Source organism: Muscardinus avellanarius, assembly GCF_963383645.1.
Source record: "Muscardinus avellanarius genome assembly, chromosome: 3".
Classification (NCBI taxonomy): Eukaryota; Metazoa; Chordata; class Mammalia; order Rodentia; family Gliridae; genus Muscardinus; species Muscardinus avellanarius.
Genome location: NC_137788.1, coordinates 38462197 through 38481938, shown reverse-complemented (window position 1 = coordinate 38481938; position 19742 = coordinate 38462197). Strand labels below are relative to the sequence as shown.

The window sequence follows — 19742 nt, the reverse complement described above, 5'->3', positions numbered from 1 at the left end:
GATGAGTGTTATTGCTTTATGTGCAGAGCATAAGATGGACATATTTTTTTCAGGTGACAGTGGGATATATGGCTAACTTGGTGAGGGGATAATAAAAGAGCCTGTCAGGCCAGGTGAACTAAGTAGTACATAAACCACAAAAGTTTTTCATTATGGCCCTGATGAAATTAGCAAGGATAACAGATGGTTTGTTTGTTTGTTTGTTTGTTTATAGCCAAAGAATAGGTTAAAGGGAAATAGGAGGGGAAAATATAAGAATATGATTGGCACCTGGACATACTGTTTCTGACTGAAGTATAGCCTAAGTATAGAGAAAACAGGGCTCGAAATGAACAATAAGCCCAAACATAGAGAGTCTTAAATACAAACTAAGGCATTGGGACTTAATTCAGTAAAAATAGTGCATTATTAGCTGGGTATGGTGGTGCAAGTTTGTAATCATAGTACTTGGAGGCTAAGACAGGAGGATTGCAGGTTCAAAACCATCCTCAGCAACTTAGACTCTGTTTCAAAATAAAGAATAAGTGAGCGTGGTGGTGCACACTTGTAATTCCAACATTTGGGAGGCTGAGACAGGAGGATCATGGTTCTGGGACAGCCTCAGCTACTTAGGCCCTTTGCAGCTCATTGAGACCCTATTTCAAAATAAAGAATAAAAAAAAATTAAGGCTGGAGGTGTCACTTGGAGGTAGAATGCCCCTGGGTTCCATCCCCAGGACCGCAAAAATAATAATAATAATAATAAATAAAGAATAAAAAAAATAGAGCTGCTCATGGTGGCACATGCTTTGTAATCCCAGTACTTGGGAAGCTGAGACAAGAGGATAGCAAGTTCGAGGACAGCCTCAGCAACCTAGTGAGACCCTGTTTCAAATTAAAAAATAAATAAAATGGGCTGAGTTGTAGCTCAGAGATAGAAAGCCTTTGGGTTCAAACCCCACTATCCCCCCACACACAAATTAAATAAACAAAAACTAGGGTTGTGGTGTAGCTCAGAGGTAGAATGCCCCTGGGTTCAATCCCTAGTACCACAAAAACTAAAATACAATAATAAAATCGGGCTGGGGCTATAACTTCGAGATAGAATGCCCTATGTTCAATCCCCAGTACCCACCCAAAAAAAAGAATAGGACATTATTGAAGACTTTTGAGCAGGAAGTGACATGATTAGAACTACACTTAGAATAAAATACAAAAAGTAGTATAGAGCCGGGCGTGGTGGCGCACGCTTGTAATCCCCGCGCTTGGGAGGCGGAGACAGGAGGATCGCGCAGGTTCGAAGCCAGCCGTGCTGGCATAAGAGACCCTGTTTCAAAAATATAAAATAGGTCTGGGAGTGTAGCCCAGAGGAAGGAGGGCTTCCAGGAACCCCAGTACCACCAAAAAAAAAAAAAAAAAAGTAGCATATAGTAGATACCATAAATTGACAGATTATATGTGTTAATCATTCTTTTGTGGAATGAATGGAGTGTGAATCATACTAATTCTTGGAGAGTAATATGCAATAAAAAAGCTCGGCAGAAAATTAGCTTTGTCATGCAAACCCAGATTTCATTTAATCAGGGCTCTGACCTAGGAGGACAAAGAGAAAGGTAGACTAATTAAAACGTGAAATGAATTTATAACCTTTTGCATGACTACATCTAGACTATTGACAGAGTCTGTCATCACTTAGGTTTCTAAAAGCTTGTCACAGGATTGTTTATAAAACAGTAAGAAAAGTAGATTTTGTTTTCATTCCAAAAATATTTCCAAATGCCTGTCACATTACTCGCACTGTACTATAATTGATTCAGCTGTGGATTCAACTGGGAGCAAGGGGCTAACAGACGACTAGGGATCAGAGATGTGTAAATAATTACAGCTCTGTTTTAGGTGTTGTTCAGATGAGCCCAGATATAAAAGATAATTTTATAAAAAGGTAAATTTATATAATTTTATAAAAAGATAAATTTATAAAACCATATCACCTTGTATTCAACTCTGCCTGTGCTTTAGGGAGCAAACTTTTAAAATAGAATTATTTTCTAAAAGTATTTTTATTTAATTTTCAAAATAATACATGTACATTAAGACATACTTAAACTTCATAGAAAATCAAAAAGGAAAAATAAGCCAGATGTAATCCCAGTACTTGGAAGGGTGAGACGGGAGGATCCCATGTTCATGGCCGGCCTCGGCAACTTAGTGAGACCCTATTTCAAAGTAAAAAATAAAATAGGGCTGAAGCTGGAGCTGGAGCTCAGATGTAGAATGCCTCTGGGTTCAATCCTTAGTAACTCCCTTCCCAAAAAAAGGAGGAGGGAAGGAGGAAGAAATGGGGCAGGGAGGGAGAGAGGAAGGAGGAAGAAGAGGAAAATGAGAAGGAAGAAAGGAAGAGGGGGAGGAAAGAAAAAAGAAGATGAAATGACACTCCAGAGCACAACACAGAATGCTTCTGTGACCAAATGTGTAGTGGTTTTCACACACACACAACAAAATTCTACAGTGTACACTACTTGGTATCTCCTAATCCAATTCACTTCAGATTATCACCCCCACTCCACTTCAAATGCCAATTGGAAGTCTAAGGTTGTTTTAACCATGACTGACTGACTGATTATAAATTGAGGTTCCCTTAATTATGTGTGTGTGTGTGTGGTACTGGGGATTGACAAGGATATTCTACCTCTGAGCTACACCCCCAGCCCTATTTTATTGTTTATTTTGAAACAGGGTCTCACTAAGTTGTGGAGGGCCCACTAGTTTCTGAGGCTGGCCACAAACCTTTGATCCTCCTCTCTCAGCCTCCCAAGGATTGGAGTTACAAATGTGCACCACCATGCCTGGTTCCATAACCTAAATTTTGCTTAGGGTAGCACACAGAACTAAAAAAATTAATTTGCCAGTTTATTATAAAGAATATTACAAAAAATACAAAATAATGTATAAGGCAAGGCATATGTGAAGAGCAGCCAGGCTTCCATACCCTCTCCAAAGTGTGCCACTTTCAAGGAACCTTCCTATGTTCTGCCATCTGGAAGATCAACAAACCCTGTACTTTGGGGGTTTTAATGGAACTTTTATCACATAGGCATGATTGATTAGGTCATTGGTGATTGTGATCAACTTAAACTTCAGCCCTTCCCCTCCCAGGAGATTGGTGTATGGGCTAGAAGTCCCAACCCTCTAATACTGCCTTGGTGAATAGCAAATATCGTTAAGCTCTTTAGGGGCTGCCAACCATCAGTCAACTCATTAGCAAAGAAAAAGACACAACACTTTGAAGATTAAAGAATATATCTTTCACAATATCATACGTGTATTTCCTCCTAGAGAGGATACAACTGTGACTTACTTGAACCTGAAACCAGCATTAGATCTCTTATATTTATTTAGGCCTACGAGGTTGACAGAGCCAATATTAAAGCAGAATTACCTCTCTGTGTTTGAATATGCTCATAAAGTGCCTCTCCAGCTGAGTGTGTAGTGTGTGGACTCAAGAATTCATTTCATGGTTCCTGTTCCTCACAGGTGCCCCTGACCCCACAGCTGGGGCCAGCATTGATGATGAGAACTGTTGGCACTTGGATGAGGAACAGGTGAAGGAACAAGTGAAGCTCTTTCTCTCCCAAGGCGGTTACTATGGCTCTGGAAAGCAACTCAACTCTATGTTCGCCAAGGTAAGATACCAAAAGGTCTGTTTGTTTGTTTATTTGTTTGTTTGTTTTAAATTTTTAAGTAAACTGGGCTTCCATCACTTCTGCCTTCATGCTTTGACCCTAAGTCACTTGACCTGGCTGAAACCTGAAACCTAGTGGGAGGGGCTGAGCCAGCTGTATCTAGGGAGCCCTACCACCTTACCCTCATAGTCCTGTTCCTTTTGTTTCATTCCCTAAATGAGCTAGCATTGCTGGGAGCTTTGAGCAAAGAAACCATCTATTCCCTGCTTTGAACCCAAGGTTGTTTGATGAAGCCTTAAAGACTAGTTTCAACACTTTCCTGAAGAGACTTAGTATTTTGAAACGGGGGCTCTCATAGAAGCCTGCCTGCCTGACTGCCTTCCTACCTCTAGTAAGAGATAATTCACATATCATACAATTCACCTATTTTAAAGTGTGTAACTTAGCTGGGCATGGTGGTACATGCTTGTAATTTCAGTACTTGAGAGTCTGAGACAGGAGGAACCAGGTTCACAGCCAGTGTCGGCTACTTAGTGAGGCTCTCCACAACTTAGTGAGACCCTGTTTCATAATAAAATAATAAATAGGGCTGGGGGTGTAGCTCAGAGAATATCTCTGAATTCAATCCCTAGTACTAAAAGAAAAAATAAATCAAGTGTGCAGCGAGGCGTAGTGGTGTACGCTTGTAATCCCAACACTTGGGAGGCTGAGACAGGAGGATCACACAGGTTCAAAGCCAGCCTTGGCTGCTTAGTGAGGCCCTCAACAACTTAGTGAGACCCTGTTTACAAATAAAATGTAAAATAGGTATGGGAGTATAGCCCAGAGGTAGAAAGTCTCTGGGTTCCACTCCCAGTACCACCAAAAAAATAAATAAAATAAATAAAGTGTGCAACTTAAGCTGGGTGTGGTGGTGCATGCTTGTAATCCCAGTTTACAAGGAGGCTGAGACAGGAGAATTGCAGATTTGAGACCAGCCTCAGCAACTTAGCCAGATTCTCAGCAACTTAGCGAGACTGTTTCAAAACAAAAAATAAAAAGGATTGGGCTATAGCTTGGAGGTAGAATGCCTCTGAATTCAATCCCTAGTATCACAAAAAGTATACAATTTAATGGTTTTTGGTATATTTACAGATGTATGCATCCACCAACTAGTCAGCATTTTCATCATCTCAAAAAGAAACCTCACACCGGGCGTGGTGGCGCACGCTTGTAATCCCCTCACTTGGGAGGCAGAGACAGGAGGATCACCCAGGTTCGAAGTCAGCCTCGCTGGCTTAAGAGACCCTGTTTCCAAATAAAAATATAAAAAAATAGGTGTCTGGGAGTGTAACCTGGAGGTAGAAGGGTTTCCAGGAACCCCAGTACCACAAAATAAAAAAAAAAAACCTCATACTCTTATATCTACCACACTCTCTTATCCTTCACACTCTCCTTTCCTAGCCCCCAGAAACCTCTAATATGCTTTCTGCTTTTAGATTTCCGTACCCTAGATTATAAACTCATAGTGTATAATCTTTTGTAACTGGTCTCTTTCACTTATCCTAATTATTTTCTAGATTCATCTGTGTTGTAGCATCAGTACTTTATTTCTTTTTATGGCTCAATAATAATATTTTGTATAAATATTTCATATTTTGTTTATTCATTTGTGTGTGGATAAATAGATGTGGACATTGGATTGTTTTTACTTTTTGGCTTTTATAAATAATGCTGCTGTAAACTTTCTCATATGAGGTCTGTGTGGACTATTTTCCAAGGTGGCTGCATCATTTTATAGTCTCACAACAGTGTAAGAGGTTCTGATTTCTCTACGTCCTAGACAGCACTGTGACTGACTTAATTTTTGCCATCCTCCTGGATATGAAGTGGTATTTTATTATACAAAGCAGGCTTTCTTGGTACATGCAGAGATCTTGCTTATACAGCAAGAGGTCTTCTTTCTGGCTCTTTGGCTATGTTGTGCTCACATAATGTCACTTTCTCACCCAACTCTTCCTCCTACATTTTTATGCAATACACTTGCTGACTCTTACCCCTCTCTGTGTCAGGTTCGAGAGATGCTACGGATGAGAGATTCCAATGGAGCCAGGATGCTGACACTTATAACTGAGCAATTTATGGCAGACCCACGACTCACACTCTGGAGGCAGCAAGGAACAAGCATGACAGACAAGTGCAGGCAGCTCTGGGATGAGCTAGGTAAGTCTCCACCTCTCAGAGAAGTGCTGTGTCCTACTAGCTTACCCTCCGGCAAGAGTGTAAGTGAACATTTGCTGTCAGTCATTGCATAGATCTTTCTAAGTCTTAACTAGTGGAAGATTTAGTAACAGTAACTCTCAACTCACTTTCATTGCTTCTTCCAGCATTGTGCTTTGTTATCACCATTAGTATTCTGTTCCACATGCTACCCACATAAAAGCCTTTACTGAAAGAAAATCTTTAGTTGGCTTCTGTTGGGACTAGCCTTGCTTCCAAAATATTTATCATTCTCACTTCTGTTGTTTTCCCTGAAGCTACTCTTTTATATTACTCATAGTCAGACCTCTTGGACCATAGCATTTTCTAAGGCTCAGGCTTTGGCCTTCTAGTCTTCTTTTTCTATACTCCCTTAAGCACTATTTTTTTTTTTAATATCATGGCCTCTGAGCTAACTTATATGATGATATTAACTATATCTTCTTTCCATTCCTCTGAGTACTAGTTCCGTATTAGAAGCTTACCAGACTAGCCTGGTAACACATGCTTGTAATCCCAGTACTTGGGAGGCTGAGACTGGAGGATCATAGATTTATGGCCAGCCTCAAAAACTTGTGAGGCCCTCCACAACTTAGTAAGACCCTAGTTCAAAATAAAGAATAAAAATGGGAATTGATGATAATTTCCACTGAGAAATAAAAAATGAACTTGGACCTTCTCCTACCAAAAAAAAAGTTCCTGTGACTTTGGCATTGAAACCACCATTCCTTACTCCACCAAATTTATTGCCAAGCACTTATTTTTCTTTCAACCTATACATCAAGTTGCCAACTTCATTTGATTTCTTGGCTTTAGTAGGGAAGAGGGGCTAGGGGACCCAGGGACTTTGCACCTCTGAGCTACACCCCTAGCCCTTTTTATATTTTATATTTTGTTTCTCAAACAGGATATTGCTAGGTTGCTGAGAATCTTGTTATATTGCTGAGGTTATCCTCAAACCTGCAATCCTCCTGTCTCAGCCTCCCAAGCGCTGGGATTATAGGCAGGCACAACCATATCTGGCTAATTTCTTGACCTTTAAAATGCAATTTAGAGTCTATTCTCACTTTTAATTTCCCATCACCACTATTCTAGTTAAAGGCCTTAGAACTTTTAGATTAGATCTCCCATATCAAAGCAGCCTTCTTTGCTCATCATTTCTCTTCCAATCCTCTACTCCAATCAGTGCCCCCCCCCCCCAGTACCGGGGCTAGAACCCAGAGGCATTGTACCTCTGAGCTGCACCCCTAGCCCTATTTTTTAGTCTTTTTATTTTCTATTTATATTTATGTATTTATATGTTTGTTTTTGTGTTTGTTTGTGTGTGTGTGTGTGTGTGTGTGTGTGTGTGTGTGTGTATGTGGTCCTGGGGATGGAACCTAGGTGCTTCTACCTCCGGGCTACACTCTCAGACCTATTTTATATTTATATGGAAACAGGGTCTCACTAAGTTGCTGAGAGCCTCACTAAGTAGCTAAGGCTGGCTTTGAACCTACACAATCCTCCTGTCTCAGCCTCCCAAGTACTGGGATTACAAGCCTGTGCCACCACGCCCCACTAGTCTTTTTATTTTTTGAAACAGGGTCTCACTGAGTTGTGAAGGGCTTTGCTAAGAAGCTGAGGCTGTCCAAGAACCGCAATCCTCTGGTCTCCACCTTCTGAATACTAGGATTATAAGTGAGCACCACCATGCCAGCCTTCCAAACCAGTTTTGCAATGCTAATACTCAGCTCCTCTCTCTGTTTTTTTTCTTTTTTTCTTTTTTTCTTTTTTTGCTGTTCTGGGGATGAGACCCAGGGGTATTCAACCTCTGAGCAATACCCCCTGCCCTAGTTTTTATTCTTTATTTTGAAACAGGGTCTCACTGAGTTGCGGACCTCACTAAGTAGCTGAGGCTGGCCACGAACCTGTGATTTTCCTGTCTCAGCCTCCCAAATGCTGGGATTATAAGCGGACGCCACCACACCCGGCTCCTGTGATACTTTTAGTAGAGAAAATTGAAAAGGTAATTGTTCTAAGATATCACAAGTTAATCAGTAGTTTCAAAATTCAAGTCCCAAATAAATTATTTTCTTTGGAAAAAGGAATTACTAAGATTCTACTGTATACCAAGTATAAATGTATACCCTTTACAAATGGTAGCCCATTTGTAAATCCCAACAAAGTAGATATTTTTATGCTCTTGGTTTTACAGATGAGGGATTTGAAAGAAAGTTCAAGCAAGCCAAAATATGAAACTTTTTCTGAGCACTTTCCTTTCAATCCTGTTCTTATACTAAATTCCTTTCCTCTGTTCTATTATATTATGAATATACCTTTATATTAACATGTTAAATGGCCTTGTATTTATTTATCTTTCCCACTACACAGTTTCTCAAGGGTAAAAACAGTGTCTTGTTCAGCAGCACAGGACTTTCATGAATAGAAGGCTTTCAATAAATATTTGTTGGACTGCAAATATTAGCTCAGTGTTTAAGCTTAAATCTGTCTATTTCAGCCGGGTGTGGTGGTGCACGCTTGTAATCCCCAGGCTTGGGAGGCTGAGACAGGAGGATCACGCAGGTTCAAAGCCAGCCTCATCTACTTAGTGAGGCTCTCAGCAACTTAGTGAGACCCTGTTTCAAAAATAAATTATACAATAGGGCTGGGAGTATAGCCCAGAGGTAGAAAGCCTCTGGGTTCCACCTCTAGTACCACACACACAAAAAAAAATCTGTCTTGTTCATCATCACATGCACACAAATTTAGATATCAAGATAGTTGCTGTGCTTTTAAGGAAACTTCAGAATGGAAAAATAAGCTAGTTCTGAAAATTTTAACAAATTTTTTTTTATCTAGAACTTATGTTTGTTGAGCATTTACTTTACCACTGAGTTATACCCCAGTCACTGCTACTTTGAATACTTTCTTTTCCAGCTAAAAATGAAGCTGAGCCGGGCGTGGTGGTGCACGCTTGTAATCCTAGCATTTAGGAGGCTGAGACTGGAGGATCACAGTTCACAGACAGCCTCAGCTATTTAGTGAGGCCCTCTGCAACTTAGTGAGAACCTGTTTCAACATAAAGAATAAAAAATAGGGCAGGGGGTGTAGCTCGGAGGTAGAATGCCCCTGGGTTCTATCCCCAGGCCCCCAAAAAATAAAATAAAAATAAAAATGAAACTGAAACTGAAACCTCAAGGTTTAAGCCAGACTTGGGGCTGCACACTTGTAATCCCAGTACTTGGGAGGCTAAGAGAAGAGGATTTCAGGTTCGCAGGGAGGCTGAGAGAAGAGGATTGCAGGTTCACAGCCAGCCTCAGCTATTTTGAGGCCCTCTGCAATTCAGTGAGACCATTTCCAAATACAGAATAAAAAATGTTTAGCTCAGAGGTAGAATGCCCTTAGGTTCAACCCCCAGCAACACACACACACACACACACACACACACACACACACACACACACACACACACACAGAGAAACCTCAAGGTTTACATAAAGGAGAGATATAAAAAATGTAAATTGCTTTATTTTTAGGGGCCTTGTGGGTATGCATAATTTTAAATCCACATTGCAAAATGGAGGAAAAATCATGTTGGCTGCAGCAACTACAGAAGTGGAATGACCTTGATGTCTGCCCCCTGGAAGATGGGAACTATGGGCACGAACTGCCCAACATCACCAACGCACTTCCCCAGAATGCCAGTCACAGCCCAGGTGAGCCAAGTATCCTTCTAGGTTCTTTGTGTCTAGAACCTTTGTTTAAAAGGTGGGAGGGTAAAACCCTAGAACAATGGTTACATCCTAAACAAGAAGAGTTTGTCTTTTAATTCATGCTAAATCTTAAGTAAGAGAGCTTTTGTCTTTGACAAGTTATAATATTCTACATCTAGTAGAGTGTCCTTCCAGTCCCCAGCATAAAGTCCTAGGGCCCTCTGCATGATTCTTTTCTACCCTTCAAGTTGTGTCTTAATAGATCTTGGCTTCAGTTTGGGTTGATTTTAGCTCAGAAGGTCTACCAAAAAAAAAGGTGTTGGTTCAAAGCCAGCCGCGCGCGCTGGCTTAGGAGACCCTGTTTCCAAATAAAAATGTAAAAATAGGTCTGGGAGTGTAGCCCGGAGGTAGAAGGGCTTCCAGGAACCCCAGTACCACCAAGAAAAAAAAAAAAAAAAAAAGGTGTTTCAAAAAATGTTCTGACCATAGCCTTTCTTACTGTTTCTTGCTTTCTTTGTTTTCCCTCTAATTTTATACAGCAGACATTTTGAATGGAGTCATCCTCCCAAGTTATTTCCAGGACTCCTACCCCATTCTAAGGCAAATCCAGGACTGTGAAACTGTACTCTTCTTTTGAGCCAACTGTCCTACAGACATCACTTGATATCAGCATTCACATCAGTGTTATTTCATCTAACTCAGGCTCGTTAGTTCATTGAGAGTCATTTTTTAAATTTTTTCGGTACTGGGGATGTAACCCAGGGGCATTCTACCTTTGAGCGACACCCCCAGCCCTATTTTTTTTATCCTTTATTTGGAAACAGGGTCTCACCCAGTTACAAAGGCCATTACTAAGTAACTGAGGCCATGCGTGAACCTGTGATCCTCTTGTCTTAGCCTCCCGAATGGAGAGTTATTTTTTGTTTGGTTGGTTGGTTTTTGTTGTTGTTGTTTTTGATGGTACTAGGGGTAGAACCCAGGGGCTTTCTATCTCCAGGCTATATTCCCAGACCTATTTTTATATTTTATTTGGAAACAGGGTCTCACTAAGTTGCTGAGAGCCTCACTAAGTAGCTGAGGCTGGCTTCGAACCTGTGTGATCCTCCTGTCTCAGCCTCCCAAGTGCGGGGATTACAAGCGTGCACCACCACGCCCAGCTCTGGAGAGTCATTTTTGGTAGGAGATTTTATTGGATTTTGTCAACTATTGGCCCTTTTCTTTTCTTTTTTTTTTTTTTCAGTATTGGGGCTGAAACCCAGAGGCATTCTACCTCTGAGCTACACCCCCAGCCCTATTTTTTATTCTTTATTTTGAAACAGGGTCTCACTGAGTTGCAGAGGGCCTCACTAAGTAGCTGGGGCTGTCCACAAACTGCAATCCTTCTGTCTCAGCCTCCCAAATGCTGGGAAAGCCAGGCGTGGTGGCACACACTTGTAATCCCAGCATTTGGGATTTCAAAATAAAGAATAAAAAATAGGGTTGGGGTGTAGCTCAAAGGTAGAATGCCCCTGGGTTCCATCCCCAGTACGGGGGGGAAAAAAAAGAAACAAACAAACAGGGTCTCACTGAGTTACAAAGAGCAAAGTAGCTGAAGCTGGCGCAAACCTTGATCCTCCTGTCTCAGCCTCCCAAATGCCAGGACTATGAGCGTGTACCACCACCCCCGTCTAGCTATTGGCCCTTTAAGCAGTAACTGTATTGGTATTTTTAAGCTCAAGAAGAAAGTCACTTAAATTATTGTTTTTGCTTAGTCTTCTTTTACATTATAATTAGCTGTCAATGTATGTAAGATAACTAAGGTAATGAGTGATGTGAAAAGGCTACTCTTTCTTTCTTTCTTTCTTTCTTTCTTTCTTTTTTTTTTTTTTTTTTTTTTTTTGGTGTGGTACTGGGGTTCCTGGAAGCCCTTCTACCTCCGGGCTACACTCCCAGACCTATTTTTTAAATTTGGAAATAGGGTCTCTTAAACCAGAGAGGCGGCTCTGAACCAGCACAATCCTCCTGTCTCAGCCTCCCAAGCGCAGGAATTACAAACGTGCGCCACCACGCCCGGCGAAAAGGCTACAATTTCAACACTGCATTAAGCTCACCAGTTCCTGGCCCTCACAGGAAGCCATTATTTTAGTACTGACTTTGGATGAAATAGAGGGTCAGATGCATATAAACACTTACCTCCAGTCTGGCAGTTTTTTGTTTTTTTGTTTTTTTTTTTTTCTTTTTCAGTACTAGGGATGGAACCCAGGGGCATTTTACCTCCAAGGTATACCCCCAGCCCTATTTGTTATTCTTCATTTTTGAAACAGGCTCTCACTGAGTTGCAAAAGGCATTACTAAGTTGTAGCTGAGGCTGTCCATGAACTGCAATCCTCCTGTCTCAGCCTCCCAAATACTGGGATTACAAATGTGCACCACCACACGCGGCTTCGTCCCTGTGTCCCTGTCTTAATATATTGGTTCTTCGTTGTTACTGGTTCTTCTTTGAGGATGTTGCTTCTGCATTTTTCTCAAGTAATTGGTATCTATCTCGCACATCCCATGGCTGGTGGAGCTAGAGGAGCAAAAAGCATCCTGCTTACTCTTCATTTCCATTTCTACCTCATTGTCCATGCCGTCTTTCTAAAATAACTCTCAGCTTTAAAGTTTATGCCATCAAACTATATACTGTCTGCTACCTATTAGTTTAGGTCATTTATAAACTTGTATGTCAATCACCCTCATTCCTTGAAGCTGGCCACAAACCTGCGATCCTCCTGCCTCAGCCTCCCAAGTACCCACCACTAGTCCCCTACCACTACCACTTTTTATTTTCCCTAGAGATAGTCTTGCTAACCTGCACCACCACTCCAGGCTAATATGCGTTCTTATATTAATAGGACTTCTTATTTCTCAAAGTTCACCCAAACCCATTTCTCCTATAGTGTTCCCTCTCTCCATATATACATCATTATTTGAATTTTCTCTCTCTTTCTCACTCCAGATCTAATGTGTGAGCAAATCTTACTGCATTTGTCTTCAGATAATAGCCAGAATCCAGCTATTTATCATCATCTCTACTGCCAGTTATTCTACTACCATTATCTCTCATAAACTATTACAGTAGCCACCTAATATTTGCTCATTCCATTCCAACTACACTGGCCTCCTTACTGTTCTGAAATACTCCAAATCTATTTTTATATCAGGACTTGGTACTTGCTGGGGCTTCTACCTGAAAGACTTTCCTCAATTATCTCTAAGACTTTCCCCTCAGTTTCTACAGATGTTTATTAAAATGTTTTTTTCTTAATATGGGGTCTTACTCTGTTCCTAAGCTCAAGCAGTCCATCTGCTTTAGCCTCCTGAGTAGCTTTAATTGTAGGCATGCACCACCATGCCCAGCTGTTCAGATGTTCTTACTAGAAACCATTCTATATAAAACAGTAACCCCCACTTAACAACAGCTTGCGTTTCTCCTAACTCTGCTTTATTTCCAAATACGTATAATCATAGGATGTCTGATATACTGTACATTTATATAACTATCTCTTCCCAATTGAACATAAAGGCCCATATGTATAAGGACTTTATATATCCTGAGCCATCTAGAACAGTGCCTTCTATATATTAGCCATGCATTATTTCCTGATTTAATTAATTATAAAACATACTGGGAATCCAGTCCCATTGTGGAGTGAGCACATCCATGGCAAATTCTCAGTTCAAACTCCAGTCAGTAGAAGTCAGTGTATTTCCATTGAGAGACAACAAAAATGAGAAGCAATTTCAGTAAATACTGTCAGTAATACACTAAGAATATCCTTAAATCATCTGAGCCCATACCCAATGGGATATATTAAATTCTAAAGATATTGGTAGATTTTTAAGACCTTTTCCTAAGTGGATACATATGCTAGTTTCTTTTTATGTTCACTATGAATCCTCTGACTTCCTCTTATAGTTTTTTTAATAAAGAATCATTAGATGCACACCTAATTTGGGTATCTCTGAAAATATCTATGTAGTTCAGCTCTTGATCCCAAATGGTTTCAACTGTCCTGAATGTGGTAAAACATCAGTTAAATCATCCCATTTGTTTGTTTTGTTTGTTTTGTTTTCTTAAATTATTTCCATGAATCCCTATAAGGCTATATAGTGTATGACAGTGTATCTTCCATTTGGTTCGCCTACATACTACCCTTAAGAATTGAGTTGTTTTGTCTATAGTATTTATTTCCCTGTGACTGTTCCCTGAAGAGAGATCACACGGTAAGATTCCAATGAGAAAATAAGTTATTCTTTTATCAGTATCATCTTATTATTTTTTTTTTCAGTACTGGGGATGGAACCCAGGGACATTCTACCTCCGAGCTACACCCCGTGCCCTATTTTGTGGTACTGGGGGTAGGGAGGGAAACCCAGGGGCTTTTCTACCTCCGGGCTATACTCCCAGACCTATGTTTTATACTTTATTTAAAAACAGGGTCTCACTAAGTTGCTGAGAGCCTCACTAAGTAGCTGAGGCTGGCTTTGAACCTGTGTGATACTCCTGTCTTAGCCTCCCAAGCAATGGGATTACAAGCGTGCGCCACCACGCCCAGCCACTCCCCTGCCCTATTTGTATTCTTTATTTTGAAGCAGGGCTCACTAAGTTGCGAAGGGCCTCACTAAGCAGCTGAGGCTGTCCACCAACCGTGATCTTTCATGATCCTTTTGGTCTCAACCTCCCAAATGCTGGGATTACAAGCATGCACCACCATGCCCAGCTTCTTTCTCAACTTTTAATATAAATGGAAGCCCTTGGTCTGATAAGAGTTATGCTGCATATGAAACAAGTTATAGAGCTTGGTGTGGTGGTGCACACTTGTAATCCTAGTACTTGGGAGGCTGTGACAGGAGGATTGCAGGTTTGAGGTCAGCCTCAGCAAGTAGTGAGATTTGCATCAACCTAGTGAGACCCTATTTCCAAATAAATAAAATCTGGCCGGATGTGTAGCTGGAAGGTAGAATGCCTCGGGGCTCAATCTCTAGTACCACATACACAAAAAAGAAAAGAAACAAGTTTGGATTAGTTAGGGAAATGACTTGGCTACTTCTCTCCACCTCTGGCTTCTTTAGAAACAATTTGCATCCTTGTGGTTGAGCAGCTGAGCACCACTGCCTATCCTACCTTTCATGTGGCTCTGAGTAGAAATTGGTCTTCTGTAGAAGAAGGAAGGCAGCCATAGATCTCTGTAAAATGGTTCTTCTAGCCAGGCATGGTGGTGCATGTTTATAATCCCAGCACTTGGGAGGCTGAGACAGGAGGATCGCACAGGTTCAAAGCCAGCCTCAGCTACTTAGTGAGGCTCTCAGCAACTTAGCGAGACCCTGTTTCCAAATAAAGTATAAAAATAGGTCTGGGAGTATAGCCCGGAGGTAGAAAAGCCCCTGGGTTCCACCCACCCGCACACACGCACACACAAAGGTCCTTCTAATAGAAGGCACAAATCCACAAAGCTTATTGGGGAAGAAGGCAAGACAACAAATGCATAGCCAGTGGTTGCTCTTCATTGCCCTCATACTGCTGTTGTGCCCAGCCTCCCACCCTGAAAAAGACCCAGGGATTAGAACTTCAGCTCACCCAGTGTTGTTCTGCTGCACTTTTTTCTTCCCCCAGATTCCTTATCCAGACCAAGACGAACAGTGTTCACTAGAGCCATCGAGGGCCGTGAGTTACATTGGCAGGACAGCCATCTACAGCGAATAATCAGCAGTGACATATATACAGCTCCTGCCTGCCAACGGGAAAGTGAGCAGCTACTGTTTAATTCCCATGGCCAGCCACTCTGGCTTGGTAAGTCTAGTCCTCCTCTACTCTTAAGAATTTCAGAACCCAGCCTCACCTCATACCAGGCCCAAATGAGCCATCTGCGTAGATGCCAGCAAAACCAACTACAGTTTAAGTAGTCTTTATACAGATTTTTGAGACCTTTACTAGAAACTTGGGCTTTTTTTTAAGGCTAATTTGCATATGTACTTATCTGAGGTACAGTAACCTCAAGTAGTAATTTGTATCCTAGCCACTAAACATTGGGAGGATAAAGAAGTTAATACATTTCAAAGACTATAACAAAGACATTAGACATCAGTTCACAGGCTCTCTCAGTCAACAATTACTGAGCAACATTATATTCTACTCTGTAATTACTTTTTTTTTTTTTTTTTTTTGGTGGTACTGGGGTTCCTGGAAGCCCTTCTACTTCTGGGCTACACTCCCAGACCTATTTTTACATTTTTATTTGGAAACAGGGTCTCCTAAGCCAGCACGCGCGGCTGGCTTCGAACCTGCGCGATCCTCCTGTCTCAGCCTCCCAAGCGTGGGGATTACAAGCGTGCGCCACCACGCCCGGCTGTAATTACATATTTTGCTTAAAAGCACTAAGTTTGAAGCTTAAATTCTCCTGTATTGCAACTAGGACACATCTGCATTTGTCATCGAGCTGTCTTTCTTTTTCCACAACTTCCTACCTTCCTTTCTAACAGGACAGAGCTATTCCACCCTGAGTTTAAACCTTACTCTGAAATAGTTTTCTGCTCATCAGTCAGTCTGCTCCTGACTTTATTGCAGAATACCAAAATGCACATTATTTTTTTAAGATTCGTTTTCTGAGTTTTATAACAATCACACCAATTTTCATTGTTTTTTCACAATTTCACCTCAACCCCTCACCCCATATTTTTGTCTTCCTCAAACACTTGATAAATCTGTATACGTCTCTGTTTCTCTCTTAAAAGCCTTGGCCAAACTTACTGTGGGACATCACCTGAAATCCCTCTGACCATCTTTCCTTTTCTCTGATCAAACACTTCTAAACATAAACCTAACAAGGATGTAAAAAAAATGTAACCACATCAAGAGATGTTATATGCATATATGAATGTATCACTTTGAATTTCACCATAATGTATTGCATCAAAAAAAAGTAATTGATTTGTACCTCATTAATAAACAGCTGTAAATTAAGACAATACCTAGTTATAATATTTTGATTGTCAAGATGGTCAGGGCTTTTAAAAATAAAAGTAATTAGTTTGTAGGGTGGAAGAAGATGCATAGAAATAGGTACTCTTATATACTCCTGATAAGAATGTAAATAAGCCACTAAGGCTTTCTGAATATTTCAGCAACATCTTATCAAAAACCTTTAAAATAGAGCTGGATGTGGTGATGCGTGCCTGTAATCCCAGCATTTGGGAGGCTGAGACAGGAGGATCACGGTTCAAGGCCACCCTTGGCTACTTAGGTCCTTTGCAACTCAGTGAGACCCTGTTTCAAAATAAAGAATAAACTGGGCGTGGTGGCTCACACTTGTAATCCCTGGGCTAGGGAGGTGGAGACAGGAGGATCGCGTAGGTTTGAAGCCAGCCTCTCTGGCTTAAGAGACCCTGTTTCCAAATAAAAAATATAAAAAATAGGTCTGGGAGTGTAGCCCAGAGGTAAAAAGGTTTCTAGGAACACCAGTACCACCAAAAATAAAAAATAGGGCTGGGAGTGTAGCTCAGGGGTAGAATGCCCCTGGGTTCCATCCCTAGTACCACACACACACCAAAAAAACAAAACCCCAAAACTTTAAAATACACTGATACTTTTTTTTTTTTTTTTTGGTGGTACTGGGGTTCCTGGAAGCCCTTCTACCTCCGGGCTACACTCCCAGACCTATTTTATATATTTTTTAAATTTGGAAACAGGGTCTCTTAAACCCGAACCAGCACAATCCCCCTGTCTCCGCCTCCCAAGCGCGGGGATTACAAGTGTGCGCCACCACGCCTGGCCACTGATACTTTTTTTAAAAGTTTTATTTTGGTGTGGTGGCACATGCCTGTAATTCCAGTACTTGGAAGGGTGGGACAAGAGAATCACAGGTTCAGGGACAGCTTCAATAACTAGTGAGACTCTCATCAACCTAGCAAGACTCTGTTTCAGAATAAAAATAAAGTAGGGCTAAGGCTGTAGCTTGAACATAGACTGTCCCTGGGTTCAATCCTCAATACCACACTCAATTTTTTTTGTGTGGTGATACACAGAATTCAACCCAGAGTCTCATCAATGCTAGCCAAGTACTCCACCACTGAACTACATTAGCCCTTTTTTAAATCTTATTTTGAGACAGAGTCTCATTAAGTTGTTGATACTAACTTAACGATTCTTCTGCCTCAGCCTCCACAGTAGCTGGAGTACAAGCGTGCTCCACTGAGACCAGCTCAATCATACCATTTTATCAAAATTCTATATCTTGCATTTTATTCTTGTAATTAACTAAGGATATGCATAAGCTCATGATACAAATAAACAGATGGAAAAATCAGAAACCATCTAAATGTTCGGCAATATAGGATTGATCAACTCAGTGGATGCACACATATTTAGTGGAATGATAAGTAATTTTTTTCTTTTTTTTTCTTTTGGTACTAGTCCTACCTTTGAGTTACACCCCCAGCCCTATTTGATTTTTTACTTGAAAACAGGGTCTCACTAAATTGCTGAGGCTGGCTTCAAACCTGCACTCCTCCTGTCTCAGCCTCCTAAATACTAGTATTACAGGCATGTGCATATGTAATCATTTTAATGTTATAGAAATATCTTTAATCACAGGGGACAATATTTCAATATGCTGTTAAGTTTAAAAAAAAAAAACAGTTACAGCCAGATGTGGCTCATGCTTGTAATACCCGCGCTTGGGAGGCAGAGACAGGAGGATCGTGCAGGTTTGAAGCCAGCCTCACTGGTTTAAGAGACCCTGTTTCCAAATAAAAAATATAAAATAGGTCTGGGAGTGTAGCCCGGAAGTAGAAAGGGTCCATCTCCAGTACCACAAAAAAAAAAAAAAAAAAAAAAACAGTTACAACGCCAGGCATGGTGGTACACACTTGTAATCCCAGTACTTGGGAGGCTGAGAGAGGATCACAGATTCATGGACAGCTTCAACTACTTAGTGAGGCTTTCTGCAACTTAGTGAGACCCTGTTTCAAAATAAAAAATATAAGCCATGCGTGGTGGCACACGCTTGTAATTCCAGCATTTGGAAGGCTGAAACTGGAGGATTGCAGTTCGCAGATAGCAATCTACGAACTACTTAGCAAGGCCCTTCACAACTCAGTGAGACCCTGTTTCAAAAAATAAAAAAACGAAAAGACTAGCCGGACGTGTTGGCACATGCTTGTAATCTCATCATTTGGGAGGCTGAGATAGGAGGATAGCAGTTTCTCAGACAGCCTTGGCAACTTAGCCCCTCTGCAACTCAGTGAGACCCTGTTTCAAAATAAAGAATAAAAAATAGGATTGGAGGAATAGCTTGGAGGTAGAATGCCCCTGGGTTCCATCCCCAGTACTGCAAAAATAAATCATGAGTATAAAATAGAGCTGGAGATGTAGCTCAGAGGTAAAATGCCCCTGGGTTCAGTCCCCAATACCAAAAAAAAAAAAAAAAAAAAGTTAAAACATAATAGTTATCCCATTTTTACTAAAAATATTAACACAAAAGTCTGCATAAGTATATATGAAACTAGAAAAATACTTACCTGATACTTATTTTGTACTTTGCAAATATTTTCAATATTCAATTATTTAATTTTTTGTTAGCTTTAAAAGAAACCACAAAGCTTGTTATACTCACTCATCTATTTATAAGCCTTTCATAATCTTTCATTATCCCTAAGGTAAATTCAAACTCCTTAGACTACTGTTCAAGTGTTTGTACATTTCAGACTCCCAGGCTATCTTTAGCCACATATCCTAACTTTTTTTTTTTTTTTTTTTGGTGGTACTGGGGTTCCTGGAAGCCCTTCTGCCTCTGGGCTACACTCCCAGACCTATTTTTACCTTTTTATTTGGAAACAGGGTTTCCTAAGCCGGCTGGCTTCGAACCTGCACAATCCTCCTGTCTCTGCCTCCCAAGCGCGGTGATTACAAGCGTGCACCACCACACCCAGCTATATCCTAACTTTTAATTACCCAGAACTATTTGCCATATTGTTTGTTTGTTTGTTTGTTTGTTTTTGCGGTACTGGGGATAGAACTCAGGGGCATTCTACCTCCGAGGGACACCCCCAGCTCTATTTTTTATTTTTTATTTTTTTTTAAACAGGATCTCACTGAGTTGCAAAAGGCCTCACTAAGTAGCTGAGGCTGTCC

At 40.8% G+C, this 19742-nt stretch overlaps 1 protein-coding gene across 1 annotated transcript in view; it reads left to right on the top strand.

The window, feature by feature from the left end:
* Positions 1-19742, top strand: part of ZSWIM5 (zinc finger SWIM-type containing 5) — a gene marked incomplete at both ends in the record, with an annotated part of 147935 nt that overhangs the window by 112635 nt on the left and 15558 nt on the right. The window contains 4 exons of the mRNA XM_080692184.1: positions 3514-3662; positions 5714-5864; positions 9416-9595; positions 15228-15404. Of these exons, the coding sequence (XP_080548310.1) occupies positions 3514-3662; positions 5714-5864; positions 9416-9595; positions 15228-15404 (657 nt within the window). The remainder of the gene's footprint in view (positions 1-3513; positions 3663-5713; positions 5865-9415; positions 9596-15227; positions 15405-19742) is intronic.